The sequence below is a fragment of the Panthera onca genome, chromosome A2 (genome assembly GCF_046562875.1).
Source record: "Panthera onca isolate mPanOnc1 chromosome A2, mPanOnc1 haplotype 2, whole genome shotgun sequence".
Lineage (NCBI taxonomy): Eukaryota > Metazoa > Chordata > Mammalia > Carnivora > Felidae > Panthera > Panthera onca.
In genome coordinates, this window is record NC_138340.1 from 13,365,748 (window position 1) to 13,383,753 (window position 18,006).

Here is an 18,006-nt window from a genome sequence, read left to right on the forward strand (position 1 = left end):
GGGGGTGACTCGAACCATCACCTGGTTCACACCTACGGAACTGGTTCTCCCCCAAACCAGAGCGCCCGACCGCAACGTGTCAAGACTAGAAATTTCAGACGCGGCGTGAGGCAGGATTCGGATCTTTACCAACCCCAACCGCAAGAACCTTCAAATCCGACTTCCAGCTTCCAGAACCTCTCCCATCCCGAGGGCTGTGGGTTCAGGACAGGCTTTCGGGTTGCGGAGTCTTCAAACCCCTTGCAGAGATCCGAGGAGCCCCTGGGCTCAACCTGCTTTGCTGTCGCCCTTTCAATCATCTCTTCATCGAACCCTGCACGGGGCCCCGTGCCAGGGGCTGGGAAGGCGCTGCTTGCACACCTCCGGGCCGCGGGGAGCTCACTCTCTGGCTGACGGGGGCGGGTGGGGGGAGGGCGGGACCCAATTGGGGTTGAGAGCCCCGAGGGGGCGCGGAGGAGGTGGTAGAGGAAGGTTGCGGTGGGAGCCGGCAGGCAGAGGTGAAGGGGCGGGGTCGGGAGGGGAAGAAGGGAGGGGCCGGCGGGGTGAATTTCCACTGGGCTATTAAGCAGCTCGGCCAGGCGCGGAGAGGGGAGCCTGGAGGGAGGTGAGGCTGGGAGGAGGCGGGGAGGAATTAAACCTGGGGGGGGCGGACGGAGGAAGGTAGGCGGAGGCTCGCGCGCAGGTGAAGCTCTCCCTCCTGCTCGCAGCGCAGAGGAGCCAAAAGGTCAGAGGCTGGACCGTGGTCCGGGGTGAGTGTTGGGGGCCCCTGAAGACCTGGCGGACCTCCGGGGTGGGGAGAGGAGAAGTCGGGGCTCTAGGGAAGCCCAGGCAGGACCCTGGGGTCGGGTCTCCACCGCGCTTACCCTCAAGATGCCGGGAGATCCCGGAGCCCCAGGTCTCAATGACTCCGCGGCCCTCACCCATCGGTGATCGTCGTCGCCGGCATCTCCAAGACCGGCTCGAGCCTGGCGGGCAAGGAAGCCTCTCCTGGCACTGTCCCGTCGCAGCTCTGGACATAGGGAGGCGTCCCTGGACCCCTGTCCCCACTCCCCAACGCCCACTTCCCAGGAAAGGGCTGAATCGGAATGGAGAAGTGGAGGGCGCTCTTCAGGCTCCGGCTGTTACTCTTAACTGTCGTCGTTTGTGTCGAGATTGTTGGCGCACTGATAGGGTCTGGCAGGAACAGCACCCTGGTGCCCAGGCTGGGGTTTTTATTGTTTCCTGAGGGAACCACCGCTGACCGCCAACCTTCCCAGGCTCTGGGGACCTCAGCTCACGGCTCCCTCTGGGGTTCCCATCCCTCCCTGTTCGGCCAATGCCTCGCTCGGTGGCCTGGGCAGGGTGCCCCTGGTTTTTGAACGCACCTCAGTGTCACCTCCCTGACTGACTAGGACAATGACAGCTTCCATCTGGTTGCCCGAGATGTCCGGCCAGCGGCAGTTTTTATGACGGGGGGCCCCCCGTGACCCCTGGGGGACCTCAAGAGAGTGACTTTGGGTCTCTGAGTTTCCGTTCCCCTATGTGTCAAGGTGGGGCGGGTTGGAGGGGACTGTGGGGGAGGGTCAAGTACGTGGGCTCGCACTGCCACCGTGGAGTGAGTGGACGTCCAGGGGAAGCCAGCTGTCACTATATTAAGTATTACTGTATCATTAGCCACCCTTCCAGGTTCCCCGGGGGTGCGAGTTTTTTTATGGCCATTTTTCAGGTGGGGAAACTGAGCTCTCCCACTTTCCCACACACCCCCCCCCCAGAGCCTCCTGTAGTCCAGCTTTGGGGCCAGCCCTGGGGCTACGGCCTCCTCGCACCGCCCTGCGGGTTCCTAAGGGGGCCATCCAGCCAGGCAAGGGCTGAGGAGTCTAGAGAAAGAGGTGTGGACCCTGCATTGGGCAGCGGGGGCCCCACTCAACCCAAGTGAGAAGATTCCTTTCCCTTTCTCCCTCACCCGTCGGGTGTGGCAATTCCTTCCAGGTGCCCTGGGTGTGGGGGAACCAAGGAGGGGCCTCGAAACGTCCCTTCTCCAGGCCAGAGCTTGAGGGATTCAGACAGGCTTCCTTGGCCCAGGAACCCCAGGGCTGGGCTAGGTGAGCCTTGGAGGAGGAGGGAAGGTGTTACTGGACGCCTTCTCTTCCTGCCACTGCCTCTGAGGCCCAGAGTGGGACAGTGACTTGTCCCCCCACCCCCCCATGAATCAAGATGGCTACCCACTGTGATCCGGCCCCCTGATGGGAGTGTGGCTCAGCTTGATCCCCATCACGGGAAGCTCACTACCAGCACAGCAAACTAAAGGAAGCCTCATCAGGCAGGGATTGAGGTCCCACGTGACCTTCCTTGGATGAGGGCTCTGTGCCTCAGTTTCCCTATCCATAAAAAACCAGGCCAACAAAGCCCTCCCTGCCAGTCGCAGGTGTGGTGGGTGGAGAGCAGGTGGTCCCAATGGGACCACACACAGGGCTTAAGAGGTGTTAACAGGTGTTAACTCTAATCCTGACCGAAGGAGGGCATGAAGGTGTGGGGGGCTTTCGGGAGGCCCCCAGAGGAAGGTCCCATGAGACCTCGATTCCTCCATCTAGGAAACAAGCCCAAGGATGTCCTTTGAGGCTCGGCTGGGGCAGGGCCGGCATTTAGTTCGAGGCCGCAGGTCCCCACCTGGCCCATCCCACGTACCCTGAGCAGTTTCTGAGGCGGGCTCTCCCAGGTCACCTCCTCCACGGAGCCATCCTCGACGAGCCCTTTTTTCCTGCCCCCGCCCCGCCTTCTGCTTACAAAAATAACTTCTACTTCTTGCAAAAAGGCACCGGTCCATCATTACTGGGAGGCCTAGCTGGTATGAAATCAGCGATCAGGGTCCAGCGGATCAGGGTTCAAATCCTAGCAACCACTCTTGGCCTTGGTTGGCCGTGTGACCTCTGGTGGGGGGCGGGGGGTGAGGGCTCCCTTTCTGGGCCCAGCTCAGCCACCTGGGAACTGGAGATTAGGTCTGCCTGGAAGGTAGTTCACGGGCTTCACAAGGACAGTCACAGGGATCACGCCCAGGCCGGGGCCTCACGCCCTCTCCTGCAAATACCCTGAGTCCCACCCTTGAGTCTCTTCCAGGAACTTCTCTAGAAAGCTGTCGCATTCACTGCTTTTCTGCCCCTGATTCACACATCAGCTCCGTGAGCACGGGCGTTTCTTGCAGTCATCTTGGCCGCGTGCCCAGAACGTATACCAAGGGCATGGCACGCGCTAGGTGCTCGGCGCTGGCTCAGCAGTCACAGCGTGTACATGACAACGGTCACCGACGCTGATGTTAACTGGTCCTTGTTGGCGCTTCCTAAATGTGTGGTTTGGCTTACAGCCTGCCTCAGGACCCCGGTCGCCATGCGCACAACTGGGGTTCTCCTGTCACCACCCCCCCCCCTGCCCCTCCCCTTGCCTTCTGGAAGTCCCAGAACGTTCCATGCCCTTTTCAGAATCCCAGCTGAGCCTTGTCAAGTTAAGTACAGCATGAGGAAGACCCCAGTGAGGCCGGTATTCATTCGCCTGCGGGAAGTGAGCCATGGGTTAGCAGCTGACAGCATCCGGCTTTGCAGATGAGGCCCAGAAGGGACCCGCTACCAGCCCCGGGTCCACCGACGGGGCGCCACAGCCGACTTCGGGGGCTGTCGGTCTTCCCGGCTGCTGGGCGAGGGTTTTAGCCCTCACTTCTCTGATTCAGAAACTGAGACCCAGCGACTGGGGCAGGGAGTGGGTCTGTGTCTGACGGGCCCGGAGAGCGGTCCAGGACCCACCCTCTCCGGGCCTCAGTTTCGTCATCGGGAAAGTGGGAGCATCACGCGGGGAATCCCCTTGATTTGATGGGACCCTCCAAGCCCGTGTCAGGTGGGCCCGCCATGGTCTCACAGGAGCAGGCGTCCTGAACGAACGAACGAACGAACGAACGAATGAATGAATGAATTCTGCTGAGTGGTCAGCCCCTTCTGTACTTAGTGTCTCATCAATATTCAGTGAATCCTTAGTATTTAGTGCTGCGCATTTGCGATGAATCGTGGCCACCCAGCGACTGTATATTTTAGTCTCCGGACCCTTCGGTGGCTTGTTCACGTTCATTGTCATTTGTGTTCATGTTCATTCATGCATCACGAATGCGAACGTGTTCTGTCGTATATTAGAACTCCTGGGTGCTTCCCGCGTATTTAGCCGGTCATTAACGGTTACGAACGTCGGGGTTCATGCTCATTAAACGTATCGTGAATATTTCAGCGCTGCGGAGATTTGGCTCTTTAGTGCATTCGTACCTCTTGGTCCTGTCTCTGCTCTACAGGCCCTTGCTAACTCACCGTGACTTGAATCGCCGTCGTCCCCCAAAGCCTGTAGGGCAGACGGGGCCGTGGCACCTGTCATGTGCAGCGGGCTTTGGGCTGAAATGAGGCATGAGGAAATTGTTGATATGTGGGCCGTTGTCTTTTTCCCCCGTTCAACAAACAGCCGGTGAGCGTCACATGGGGACACAGCTGTCGGGGGCGAGACACCTGGCCCCACCTCTGGGGCTCCAGGCCGGTTGGGGAGATAAACGGGAGAGAAGTGAGTAGATTTCCCACGTGCAGTGGTGGTGAGAGCGGCAGAGAGAATCAGAGCCGGGGGCAGGGTGTTTTAGCTGGGAGGTTGAGGCCCTTCTGAAAAGGCAACATAGAGGGCACCTGGGTGGCTCAGTTGGTTAAGCGTCCCACTTCGGCTCAGGTCATGATCTCGCGTTTTGTGAGTTCAAGCTCCGTATCGGGCTTTGCAGTGACAGCGAGGAACCTGCCTTGGATCCTCTGTTTCCCTGTCTCTCTCTGTACTCGCACGCATGCTCTCTCTCTCTCTCAATCTCTCTCTCAAAGATAAACATTAAAAAAAAATTAGAAGGCAGCATTGGGCTGAGCCTAAAGATCAATGGGGAAAGAGCAGAAGTCCAAGCAGGTGCAAAGGCCCTGGGGCAGGGCTGAAAGAAGCTGACAAGGCTGGTGCGGCTGGAGCAGACCAGGAGGCAATGGTCACTAGGGGCGGGGGAACAGGAGCTGAGAGGTCCCATACCTGGCAGCCACACCCCAGAGGGAGGCTCTTGGATCTTGAAAACGTCGAAACAAGTGGCTTTTCCGAGTACACTAGAAGACGCAGGCTCTGGGTGATAGCGAAATCGCACCAGTGTCTGGAAGGCAAACAGCCGGGAGCAGGATCAGCTGGTCTGGCAGTGAGGTTCCCTGAGAGTCAGCCCAGACGTCACTGCTGTGACTCTGTCCACAGCTGCTACGTCTGATCTGCAGGGAAGAAGCATGAAGGAGGCCTTGCCGTGGGCAAGCAGTGGAAAGATGTGCTCATCCATCAAATACCTGCTGGGCCTTCCTGGTTTACTTGCCATCGTGTCCCCACAGCTCTTGGCTGGACACCACACCGAAGTCAGCCCCTGCCCCAGAACACCCCATGGGAAAGGCTCCCAGGCTTTGTACAGTCTGTTCCTCCCGATCCTTCCTTCTCTGTCTCCCATGGGCTTTACCCATCGATGACTCCCTTCATCGTCTTTCCTGAATCCGCTCCCCTCCCTGCACCTCGCTGACCAGCCCCTGTCCAGGCCCCCAGATTCTTCTGCCCGGTTGCTGCCTGGCCTCTACTCTTGCCTGACTGTCCTTATCCCCTCCGAAGCCACAGGGGGCTTCTTAAAAGCATAAATCGATCTTTTCCCTCTCCTGCTCAACACCCCCTCCGTGGCTCCCATTGCCCCTCACATGTGCCAACGTAAGAGGTTCTTCGTGGCCTGCCCCATTTCCCCCCACCCTCCCCCTGGCATGGTCTGACAACCCACCATCATCTCCCTCCTGTCGCCCTGTTCCAGCCACAGGGCCTCCCTCTCTCTGCCTTCGGCACCTTACGTTTGGGGTCTGACCCTTTGCCCTTGCTAAGCCCTCAGCCCAAGATGCCCTTCCCCCAAGACTTTGACCTTTTTATCTTTCCTTATTATCTTTATTATCCTTCAGGAGTTCCCAGGCTGATCAGGTGCCCCACCCATGGGCCTGCCCTTCTTCCACAGTGTTAATCAGGATGCTGCTAAACGAATTACCTCCTTCTGGTGTTAACATCAGAAAAAAGGGGCTGGTTTAGTTATACCTGTTCATAGGTTTCACTCGCCTGTCTGCACCCAGGGTGGCCCAGCAGCGGAGTGTTGGCTGACCTGGGCTCCGGTTGTCTGTCCTTTGTCAGATGTTTAAGTGCGTGATTCCTTTGACAGATTCTGGAAGGCTCTGAGGTCCGGGTGGGGAATCTCCCAGGAATTCTACATCTCGGGAAGAATAGGATAGACGGACTCCACCCGTCGGAGTCCTGGGCTCCAATTCTGCTTCACGCTGAGTCTCAGTGTCCCCATCTGCAAGCAGGGACTCTAGGGGCACCTAAGGAGCCAGTACAGTGACAAGGTCACTGAGTGGTTACCACACAGCCAGTGTGGTTAAAGCCAAGCCCTTTAACACACAATTCCAAGTGACCTTGTTGCGGGTGGGTGTCGGGGGGCTCAGCACTGCCTCGTCCAAAGGGACGTGGCTGGCCAAGGTCAATTCGGGGCTGAGGTTCAGCAACGAATCGGGCTTTCCCACTCCTTGTTCGCATACCCTCTGTGGCTTCCCCCGACCTCCAGGAGATAGCCCACTTCTCAATCTGGCATTCAAGGTCTTTACGGGGTCTGGCCCCACTCTCTAGCCTCGGAAATCACCCCCTCTCCAAATTGTGCTTTTCAGCAAAATAAACCACAGACGATACCTTGAATAGGCCTGTTTTCTTTCCCTTCCATGCCTTTCCGTTTGCTCTTTCCTCTACCTGAATTCCCCTCGGTGAGCTCCTATGCATCCTTCAAAGCCTTAGCTTCAATATCCTGGTCCCTTCTTCTGGCCCCAGGCCTGATCCCACAGGTACCTGGATTTGTCTCCCCCAGATTGGTAGCTTCTGGGGGGGGGGGGGGCCGGGCCCAGGGTTGAGGCTTCTCAGGTTCCCCAGACCTATTTGTTGAATGAATGAAAGAATGCGTGGACGAACGAACGGTTTTCATATTATCGGTTTTTTGGGGATAAGAGCTGCTGAGACCCTTCTCAGGACTGAAGGACCTGGAGACAAAGCAGGTTGTTTCTGTGGTGACATGAGGTACCCACTGGGCCACCCTGGGATAACTGTGAGCTCCGCCTCCCCATCTATGAAACAGGGGTAGTGCTTTCCCCAGGGTTATTCAAAGCGCATGGACTTCACTGAGTTAGCAGCTGTTTGGACTTCTGTAAATCCAGTCATTCTGTACAATGAGGACTGGAGGGGGTGGACAGCAGGGTCTTGGGTAGGGGTCAGGGAATGGGACCCAGGCCTGCAAGGAGTTTCTTTCTCACCAGCTACCTGGCCCACCCAGCAACAGGCTGCCGCCCAGTAGCTTGGAGGAAGTAATAACCAAACCCACAAGGACGGATCCCTGACTACCTGGGGCACCACCCACAGCGGCACCCAGCGAGGTTTACTAGACCAGTAAATCTTCTGCGCTCTCAGCCTTGCCGACATGGAGGCCCAGAAGTTCTTTCCTATGCCTTGGTGGATGGTAAAAGGAAGGGGGTCTTGGATGCATTAATGGAGGTCTATTATAGGGAGGAGGGGAAGTGGGTCTCCCTCCTCTGCCTCGAACTTGAGCTCTCAGACCCTAATCAGGAACCTCATGGGGGCTGGGCTGGTAGGGTAAAGTAGCAGAATCCTTCCGTTTAATTTTTTTTTTTTTTTTTAGTGTTTATTTTTGAGAGAGAGAGAGAAAGAGACTGAGTATGCGTGGGGGAGGGGCAGAGAAAGAGGGAGACACAGCATCCTAAGCAGGCTCCAGGCTCTGAGCTTATCAGCACAGAGCTAGATGCAGGGCTCAAACTCACAAGCCTTGAATCATGACCTGAGCTGAAGTCGGATGCTTAACTGACTGAGCCACCCAGGCGCCCCAGAATCCCTCCATTGAGAGAAACCTTAAGACCTGGGGAGAAAAAATGGGGAATGCGGGTGGCTGTCGGTTAAGTGTCCGACTCTCGGTTTCGGCTCAGTGGGGGGGGGGGGGGGGTGCACCTGGGTGCACCTGTGGGGGGGGGGTTTCGGTGGGGGGGGGGGGGTGCACCTGGGTGGCTCAGTCGGTTAAGTGTCCCGATTTCAGCTCAGGTCGTGATCTCCCCATTAGTGGGTTCGAGCCCCGTGTCGGGCTCTGCGCCGGCAGCTCAGAGCCTGGAGCCTGCTTCGGATTCTGTGTCTCCCTCGCTCTCTCTGCCCCTCCCCCACTCGCACTCTGTCGCTGTCTTTTGGAAATAAATAAATGTTAAAAAAAATTTTTTTTTACATAAAAAAATAAAGTAAAAATAAACTGCAGGTGGGGAAAGGGGTGAATCACTTTCTAAGATTTTATGGGTCCTTAAGGAGAGTGTCTCTTGCCCAGGAGATAGGTTCTGAGGCGTGCAGTCGTGTTCCAGGATCTGTGGGTCTCCCGCCGCAGGGGCGGCCCAGGAGGACATTGTGGCGTTTCTAGTCTGATTTCCTTTCTGATGACATGGGCTTTCTGTTACAGCTCGTGAGGTTTTGTCTTGTTTTTTTTCTATCCTTTTTCTGTTTAAAATTTATTTATTTATTTTAGAGAGAGAGAGTGAGCGAGCATGAGCAGGGGAGGGACAGAGAGAAAGGGAGAGAGAGCATCCCAAGCAAGGTCCGCAGTCTCGGTGCAGAGCCTGACTCGGACCTCGAACTCACGAGCCACGAGATCGTGACCTGAGCAGAAACCAAGAGTCAGAGGCTCAACCCACTGAGCCACCCAGGCGCCCGTTTTCTATCCTTGTAGCTCGGGGTTTGCCTGGGAACCACACCTTTCCCATCGTCCATCCTAAACTCAGGCCTCTCTTCAGTTCGGGAAAATGTCCTTCCGGGATTCCATTCACTCTTGGACCTCATCCATCGGTGCCTGGTTTTATCCCAAGGTTATTTGCCTTTTCGGATCTCCCAGACCTGCCCTCCAGCAGCCTAACCACCACCCCCCCACCCCCCACCCCAGGCCTGGCAGCCAAGCTGGAATGTCGCAGCGACAAGACAGGCCCTATGCCACCCGCGGACAGGGTCCTGAAGCTGCTGAGGCTCTGCCAGCTCCGTGCACCTGCCCTTCCCTCCCCTGGGACCTTGCCCCCAGACCTCAGCCACCCTGGCTCTTCTGTGCCACTCGCATCCAGCTGGCATGCCCGCCAGACCTCAAAAGCCACACCTGCCACCAGGCCCCATTTCCTCCTGTGCCTTTTGTCACCTCGTGTCATTTCAGTGAGGTTTTAATTTGGCGTTTGTTCGCCCTCAAGAGCGAGGGTTCCATAGTGGAGACGGTTAGGTACCCCGTGCCTGTGGAAATCCAGTGTTCATTCGTTCCTCGTCCGTTCAGCACCCATTTAGCGCCTACTGCACACCAAGCACAGTTCTGGGGGCTGGGAATAAGATGGTGACCGAGACAGGAGCTCATGTTCTGGTGGCCGGAGATGGATGAGAAACCATATATATACTTTTTAATGTTTGGCTTGATTTTTGAGAGAGAGAGCGTGAGTGGGGGAGGGGCAGAGAGAGCGAGAGGGACGGAGACACAGAATCCGAAGCAGGCTCCGGACTCCGAGCTGTCGGCACAGAGCCCGAGGCGGGGCTCGAACCCACGCACCGCGAGATCACGATCATGACCTGAGCCGAAGTCGGACGCTGAACGGACCGAGCCCCCCGGGGGGGCCCTGAGAAACAACACATTTTTCAAGTTTCATCATATATTTTAGGAGATGTAAAGCGCCGTGGAAGAAAAAAAAAAAAGTAGAACAGGGTCGGGGACCAGGGCTGCTAGTGAGATAGTGTGTCCTGAGGAGGGCACGTTGGAGCAAAGACCAGAAAGGTGTGAGGGAGGGAACCGTGTGCACGTCTGGGGAAGAGTATTCCAGGCAGAGGGAATGATCTGTGCAGAAATCCTGATGCAGGATCAGGCCCAGCGTGTTTGAGGTTAAAACCCCCACAAAAACACTCTTACGTGGGGTTAATTCTCCCCGTTTTACATGGAGGCTCAGAGAGGGCAGGCTTCTTTTCCAAAGTCACACAGCAGAGCCTGTGGGGGAAGATCTGAGCCCTGTTTCCGGGAGACATCTGGCCGGAGAGGCTTGGCCGGGCAGTGTGCAGACACATTAGGGAAATGGCCTCGTGGATCCAGGAGGAAGGCAGCCTTCCCGGCTCTAGATGGAAATGGGAAGCCGCTCTCTTTTTTTGCTTCCAGGCCATAGCCGGGTGGGGTCGCTTGGGGCAGGGGGAGCCTTCCGGAATCCACTGACTGCCTCATGTTTTCCAGGTGCCGGCGGGCAGAACAAAGAGACCCCAGAACAGCACAGGCAGCCTGAGGTAAGTCCTGAGGTCCACATAGTCATTCAACAAACACTCGCTGAATGCCCACCAGGTGCCAGGTGCTGGGAGCTCCCTTCATGCTTGCACAGTCCTGTGAGTTGGAGGTGGCTCAGATGTCCCCTTTTATAACTGAGGAAACCGAGGCCCAGGGTATAGAGGACGCACGGGGAGTGATGGCAGCGGGATTGAAACCCAGGAGTGGGGCTCTGGAGTCTGTCCCTCTGGGGTGAGTCAAAACGACACGCATCAGGGGCGCCTGGGTGACGCAGTCGGTTAAGCGTCCGACTTCAGCCAGGTCACGATCTCGGGTCCGTGAGTTCGAGCCCCGCGTCAGGCTCTGGGCTGATGGCTCGGAGCCTGGAGCCTGTTTCCGATTCTGTGTCTCCCTCTCTCTCTGCCCCTCCCCCGTTCATGCTCTGTCTCTCTCTGTCCCAAAAATAAATAAAAAACGTTGAAAAAAAAAATTAAAAAAAAAAAAACAAAAAAAAAAACGACACGCATCTGACAATGGGTGAGTCCTGCCTGGGGTCTCATCCAGTAGGTTCATGCTGCGCCAGAAAACCTTCACATTTAGGACTGAAAAACACTACAGACACTACCTCTCCAGACGGAAGGACATTAAGGGAATCCAGGGAAGCCCGGGAAAGGGATCTGGAAGGGAGACCGAGGGCTCTGCCTGGATACGGGGAAGGAAGGCTTCTAGGAGGAGGCGACATTAGAGTTGGGGTTTCGAAGGATGAGTCCGAGTTTACCCGAGAGAACCTTCATGAATTTACTTTTATTCATGAATTTATTCATTCAAACACTCCCTGCTTCCCCCATGTGTCTGCCCCCTGCTGGGCAATTCAGGGACCCTCAGGAAGTCACCAGTCTTAGAAAGACAAAGCTAAACACAGACACCCCCGTGGGATCAAGACCGGACCAGAGAGGGGTAGACAGAGCTACAGGTGCCAGACAGAATCAGGAGTGTTCCCGAGGGGTTAAAGAGGGCTTCCCAGGGGCGCCTGGGTGGCTCAGGCGGTTAGGCGTCCGACTTCAGCTCAGGTCACGATCTCGCGGTCCGTGAGTTCGAGCCCCGCGTCGGGCTCTGGGCTGATGGCTCAGAGCCTGGAGCCTGCTTCCGATTCTGTGTCTCCCTCTCTCTCGGCCCCTCCCCTGTTCATGCTCTGTCTCTCTCTGTCTCAAAAATAAATAAAACGTTAAAAAAAAAGTTAAAAAAAAAGAGGGCTTCCCAGAGAATGGATCGTTAAAGCTGGGTTATAAAGGAAGAATATAAGTTTGCTAAGGATCGTAGCTTCGTTTGAAACGTGCTGGGCCTGAGGGATCTGTGGGGAGCCAGGTGCCATACTCAGGTCACAGGACCATTAAAAATAGTCCAGGGGCGCCTGGGTGGCTCAGTCAGGTAAGCGTCCGACTTCAGCTCAGGTCACGATCTCACAGTTGACAAGTTCAAGCCCCATGTCAGGCTCTGTGCTGACAGCTCAGAGCCCGGAGCCTGCTTTGGATTCTGCGTATGTGTGTCTCTCTCTCTGCCCTTTCCCCCCCCCTCATGCTCTGTCTCAAAACTAAACGTTAAAAAAAATTACGATGAATTAAATAAATAAACATTAAAAAAATATAGTCTAGAGAATGTCGGTGATGGTGTGTATCAGAATGCTAGAAGCTCGGAGCTTCCTAGTGGGGCAAGTGAAAAGGGAAGCAGGAAGCATCCTCATAGCTCTCAACTGATAAAGAGGGAATTCTTTGGGTTTCTGGGCCATTTCTGAGGCAGGGACGTGAGGAAAACCAGGTCAAAAGCGGGGGGGGATTCCGGGCACACCGAGCCTGGGAGGCTCACCTTGGCATCTCCAGGCCTCGGTTCTGTCTGTAAGGATTTAATCCCCCGCAGGGCCTGGGTACCTGTCAGAGCCAACGTGGGTTGAGGGGCGGGAGGAGGTGTGGGGTGTGGGGGGGATAGGAGAGGGTGCGTTTCGATATCGTACCGACCGGAGCGACTGTAGGGCTGCACCCAGGTGTTGGGGTCCACAGGTACCTCAGGGAAGGCGCTTGACCCGTCTGGTATCTTCGGTGCCTGTTACTCTTAACAGGAACCACCAGGCCGGCCAGGATGAGATGTTCTCGGCCCCGCAGCACAGAGGTGGCCCTGCCTGTAGCTCTGAGCATCGTCACCCTCTTCTTCTTCAGTCTGTACATGTCATCGCCCGCCTTCCAGAGCCTGAAGGAGCCCCAGGACAACCCCGTGGCCCTGACCTGGCCCTCTCTACCCTCTCGGCCCGCCCCGCGCCCCCCGCCCGCCCCCTGCGGGGCCAACGCCTCCGTGGCCACCCTGCCCAACTTCGAGGGGCAGCCACAGCAGGTGCGTGACTTCCTGCTGTACAGGCACTGCCGTGACTTCCCGCTGCTGCAGGACGTGCCCCTGGGCAAGTGCGCGCCGCCCGTCTTCCTGCTGCTGGTGATCAAATCCTCGCCCAGGAATTACGAGCGGCGGGAGCTGGTGCGGCGCACTTGGGGCCGCGAGCGCCAGGTGCGGGGTGTCCAGCTGCGCCGCCTCTTCCTGGTGGGGACGGCCCCTAACCCCCTGGAGGCTCGCAAGGTCAACCGGCTGCTGGCGCTGGAGGCACAGGCGCACGGCGACATCCTGCAGTGGGACTTCCATGACTCCTTCTTCAACCTCACGCTCAAACAGGTGAGCCCGTGGGGAGTCACGTGATGAGGGCCACCCCCTCCTCCCTGCCCCCTCACCACCGCCTCCTCTGAGGGGCCCAGGGGCCCAGAAGTCCCCATCCATCCCCCCCCCCCCCGCCCCTGCTTTCTTCGCTGCCCTCACGGCGATCGGCGATCGGAGTCGCTAAGGGAGGCGGGGAGAAAGGGCAGGGTGACCCGATGTACAAGCCCGGCTGGCTCTCGGAGCCTGATGCCGTAGGTTTGAATTCATGCTCTGCTGCTTATTCGATAATCATTTACCTCTCGGGGCTTCCGTTTCCTCATAGTTATCAAGGAAATGGGATTGCTTGGATCTGCCCACCTCCCTCCCAGGGCTGTTAGGAGAATTACAGGAGATGATATTTACAAAGCTTCTAGAGCAGTGCCAGATGTTCAAATGACGAGCGGGGGTTCGGGGCGCCGGACAGAACATCGTGTTGACTTGTTCTGTCTCCCCGTGAGGCCCAGGTCTGTGCCACGGGTGCTCAGTAAAGACCTTTTTGGTGGACCAGAACCCACAAGAAGTAGAGAGAACCCTGCCTTGACCCAGATAAGGAATAGCCTTAGGTGAGCCTCCCAGGCTCGGTGTGCCCAGAATCCTCCCCCCTTTTGACCTGGTCTTCCTCACGTCCCTGCCTCAGAAATGGCCCAGAAACCCAAAGAGTTCCCTCTTTACCAGTTGAGAGCTATGAGGATGCTTCCTGCTTCCCTTTTCACTTGCCCCACTAGGAAGCTCCGAGCTTCTAGCATTCTGATACAAACCATCACCGACATTCTCTAGACTAGAATTAGAATGAGATTAGAATTAGAGGCTCTGAGGACCTACCCAGGAGTTGAAGGGGACCCAGTGTAGGTCCCTGCTTACAGTTGGCACAGACGGGTCTGGGCTCAAGACCTTAAGTTGCTACGTATCTGTTGTGTGACCTTGTCCAAGTCACTTTATCTGCAGAGCCTCTATTTCCTCATCTGTAGATGGGGTTGAAGATCACCCCTGCTTGCAGGAGAGACTCCAGGCAGGGCGGTGCCTGGCGTTGCAGCAAAAGTTATTACAGAGGAAACTGAAGCTGAGGCGGTTAGAGGGCCAGAGCCTCTCAACCTGCCACGTTCTTCATTCAAAACACAAAAGCATGTAAAAATGTTAATTTGACAAATCTGAATCCAGTACCTACGAAGCGATGACCCCACACTGGGTGCTCGGGAGATAACACAGGAGAGACACAGTCCACCCCTACCCCAGGGGAAGCCTAGAGTCTGGTGGGGAAGGTAGATGTTAAATAACAGACAGACGAGTAACTATTTACCAGCAGTGCTTGGCCAGGCAGAGTCAGAAGGAGCTACAATAAATGTAAATGTGACAATTTTCCAGCACTTGTTGGCGCTTTACCGAGCATCATCTCCACAGGTCCCCAACGCTCCCGGAGACAGGTCCTCTGATGAGGTCTGTCCGGAAGGTTGGAGACTGAAGCTCAGGGTGGGGCCTCAAACCCATGCCTGGGGACGCAGCCTCGTCGGGGCTCCTTGGGCTGGGCGGCCGGCCGGGACCAACAGCTGATTGCCCCACCCCTCAAGCTCGTGTGCCCTGTCCGCCTCGCCTTCAGGTGCTCTTCCTACAGTGGCAGGAGACTCGGTGCACCAATGCCAGCTTCGTGCTCAATGGGGACGATGACGTCTTCGCACACACAGACAACATGGTCTCCTACCTGCAGGACCATAATCCCGACCGCCACCTCTTTGTGGGGCAACTGATCCACGGTGTGGGCCCCATCCGGGTTCCCTGGAGCAAGTACTATGTGCCAACAGTGGTGACACAGGAGGAGCGGTACCCTCCCTACTGTGGGGGGGGTGGCTTCCTGCTGTCCCGCTTCACGGCCACTGCCCTGCGCCGGGCCGCCTCCACACTGGACCTCTTCCCTATTGATGATGTCTTCCTGGGCATGTGCCTGAAGCAGGAAGGTCTGAAGCCCGCCTCACACGGCGGTATCCGCACAGCTGGCATTGGGGCTCCCTCGGCCCGCATATCCTCCTTTGACCCCTGCTTCTACCGGGAGCTGCTCCTGGTCCATCGCTTCTTGCCATACGAGATGCTACTCATGTGGGACGCCCTGAGCCGACCCAACCTCACCTGTGGCCAGCAGATGCAGGTCTACTGAGGGGGTATCAGGGCCCGCAGCCTCTAGGCTCTGGTCTCCACCCCCCCCACCCCCCCCACCCCCCCCACTGGAAGGGGCTGCATCTTCCTCCCGGAAAGCAGGAAGCTCTGTTCTCCCAAGTGGGCCGGGCACAGCGGAACGCCAGGGCGGGTTTGATGAGCGACTAGTCTAGCTGGCAAACTCCTAGACGTCCTGCAAAACCCACCCGGTCCTCGAACCCATGTTCCGTCATCCTCCCTAGCCTCTCAGCTGAAGGGGGACAATCTCTTCCCAGGGCAGCCAACTGCAAAAGCACTTCTGAGTCAGGGTCCCATTTCCCAGCTCCGACCTTGATCATGGGACGGACCTTCAATGGTGGCCAAGCCCTCCTTGGTAGTAAAGCCACAGTGGTTTAATGGTAGGTGAGTTCCAGCCATGGTTCAAGGTCAGTTGGGAACCCTAGGTCCACATGCAGCTGAAGTGAGAAGTATTTGGCTGGCTGGGAAAGGGGTTTTGTTCCCTCCCTCGGCCTCCCCCCCCCGCCCCGGGGTCTCTGCCCGCCTCTGACCTCGGATGGTAGAAGGGGCTGGAGAGCCCGTGAGTGGGACCACCCCCTCCCTGCTCTAATGGTGGAAATGTCGGGCTGAGGAGGCAGACGGCTGTCTGACTCAGGCTATGAGAGCTCAGACTTTCTGGAGTCCCCAAGAGAGCCCAGCTCCCATATTTGTGCTCCCCCCAAATTCCGGGAATGAGATCAACACATGCACTTACCCCGGTGCCCAGAGAACGGGGCGATTCAAGCCCTTGGATGTCTCTGAGCTCTGGGGACCCAAGACCGGCCCCCACCCCAGTATGTTGGATTGGGGAGATCCAAGCAGAAGAGGGATACCCCCCACCCCAGCCCTGCTGGCTCTGGGCAGATGTCGGGGGGCTTGGACTTTGTAGGCTTCGAAGCTGTGCTTGGGAGGGAGGAAGGGGGTACCTCGGCAGAGTGAGGACTGGGGAGTGGGCCCTCCGGGAATAAAATGTTTTGTGAGGACCTGAGTTTTGGGGGTTTTGTTGTGTTTTTTTTGTTTTGTTTTGTTTTAATTTTGATTTTTAAATGTTTATTTATTTTTGAGACAGAGACAGAGCATGAATGGGGGGAGGGTCAGAGAGAGAGGGAGACACAGAGTCTGAAGCAGGCTCCAGGCTCTGAGCTGTCAGCCCAGAGCCCGACGTGGGGCTTGAACTCATGGACCAAGAGATCATGACCTGAGCTGAAGTCAGACACTTAACTGACTGAGCCACCCAGGCGCCCCGGTTTTATTTTTAAAGCGGTTTGCAAGTTTTAACTGAGACCAGTCTACGATCTGTACAAGTCACGTTTGCAGTAGAAAACACACCAGCAAAAATGACTTGGATGAACAGGAGCTCCTGTCAACAGGTCTGACGTCATCCTGCCCCTGCTCACGTACCCTTGATGGTTCCCTATCACCCTCAGCTCATGTGACCCCACCCAGACTGGGACTCACCGCCAGCTGGACAGCACACTGGGGGGGGGGGAGGGGAAGGGGGGGAGGCACAGGGGTGAGACTGCTTCTGGCTGCGGGCCTCCTGCTTCCGGCAAGGCTCTTTCCAAACACCACCCAGCCCCTCTCCTCCCCAGACGCCCCTCCCCTCCCCAGACGCCCCTCCCACTAGGATCGGGGCTCCGCTGTCCTCTGTCCCACTTCCTGCTCTCCCTTCTTTAAGGATTTGTGCGCCTCCTGTATGCTGCACACCTTGCCCTATATTCCTGCTGCCGGTGCTGTGTTGGCAGATACCCACCCTGTGGTGAGAAAACAAACCTGTGAACAAATAGGAAGTTACCGGAAGTGGTAGGAACTTGGAGAAGTCAAGCAGGTGGACACACAGGGATGGGAAAGAGTATTAGCTGAGAGATCAGGAGACTGGAGCTGGGACCTGCGGAAGGAGGACATGGCCCTGGGAGGAACCGGGAGAAGGGTGTTCTAGGCAGAGGGCACAGCATGTGCAAAGGCCCTGCGGTGGGACAATCCGGAAATGTTCAAGTTGCAGCGAAAAGGCCGTGGCTAGAGGTAGGTGAGTAAGGACGATACAGAGTAAGGAGGGACGTGAAGTCACAGGGGCTGGCCACATGGGGACTCGCGGGCTGGGGTGAGGAGAGAGGGTGTTGTTTTGAGAGCGATGGTACCTTTGAGCAATGGAAGGACATGATTGTTTTTTAAGTTTTAAGAAGCCCTATGGCTGCCATGGGGACTGCTGGGAAGGGGGGTGACGGTACCATCCAGGCAAGGGAAGGCAGGCTCGGATGACACAGGGGCTGCAGGGACTTCTAACATGTAAGTCAGACCTCATTCTGCCCTTGCTCACACACCTGTGGCTCCCCATTGCCCCCGGGAGAGAGTCCTGCTCCCCTGCTGCCCCGGATTGAGCAGGATACAGCCCCCCGGAACCTTAGAATATGGCCTTTTTTGGAAATAGGGTCTTTGCAGATATAATTAAGGTAAGGATCAATCCAATGAAGGTGTTTTTGTAAGAGAAATGAACACAGACATGGAAAAGAAGGCCACGTGAAGACAGAAACAGAGGGGCTCCCGGGGGGCTCAGTCAGTTAACCGTCCGACTCTTGATCTCAGCTCAGGTCGTGATTTCATGAGTTCATGAGTTCAAGCCCCACATCGGGCTCTGGGCTGGCAGTGCAGAGCCTGCTTGGGATTCTCTCTCCCTTTCTCTCTGCCCCTCCCCTTCTCTCTCTCTCTCT

The 18,006-nt window shown here is 56.8% G+C and overlaps 1 protein-coding gene and 1 long non-coding RNA gene across 6 annotated transcripts in view; one reads left to right on the forward strand and one right to left on the reverse strand.

The window, feature by feature from the left end:
• LOC145713446 (uncharacterized) overlaps positions 1-18,006 on the reverse strand; it is a 222,069-nt gene that overhangs the window by 52,089 nt on the left and 151,974 nt on the right. The gene's annotated exons all lie outside the window — the stretch shown is intronic.
• On the forward strand, positions 539-16,286 carry B3GNT3 (UDP-GlcNAc:betaGal beta-1,3-N-acetylglucosaminyltransferase 3). Of its 5 annotated transcripts, XR_014136511.1 has the most exons (5): positions 611-749; positions 10,358-10,407; positions 12,498-13,096; positions 14,712-15,791; positions 15,823-16,286. XR_014136511.1 is itself a non-coding variant. In XM_081792131.1 (4 exons), exons 3-4 carry the CDS (start codon positions 12,518-12,520, stop codon positions 15,261-15,263), a joined length of 1,131 nt encoding a protein of 376 aa, XP_081648257.1. In that variant the 5' UTR covers positions 539-604; positions 10,358-10,407; positions 12,498-12,517; the 3' UTR covers positions 15,264-16,286. The 5 variants fall into 5 exon arrangements, 4 of the variants coding, with proteins under 4 accessions (XP_081648257.1, XP_081648244.1, XP_081648266.1 ...); XM_081792131.1 differs by lacking the exon at positions 611-749 and adding an exon at positions 539-604 and having other exon boundaries at positions 14,712-16,286; XM_081792118.1 differs by having other exon boundaries at positions 14,712-16,286.

What these genes read in the sequence shown, in the direction of transcription:
- B3GNT3 (XM_081792147.1), top strand. Translation starts at nt 10,584, where the DNA reads ATGGCAGCGGGATTGAAACCCAGGAGTGGGGCTCTGGAGTCTGTCCCT. An exon ending in TCAACCTCACGCTCAAACAG is followed by an intron (nt 13,097 to 14,711) that starts GTGAGCCCGTGG and finishes CCTCGCCTTCAG; the next exon opens with GTGCTCTTCCTACAGTGGCA.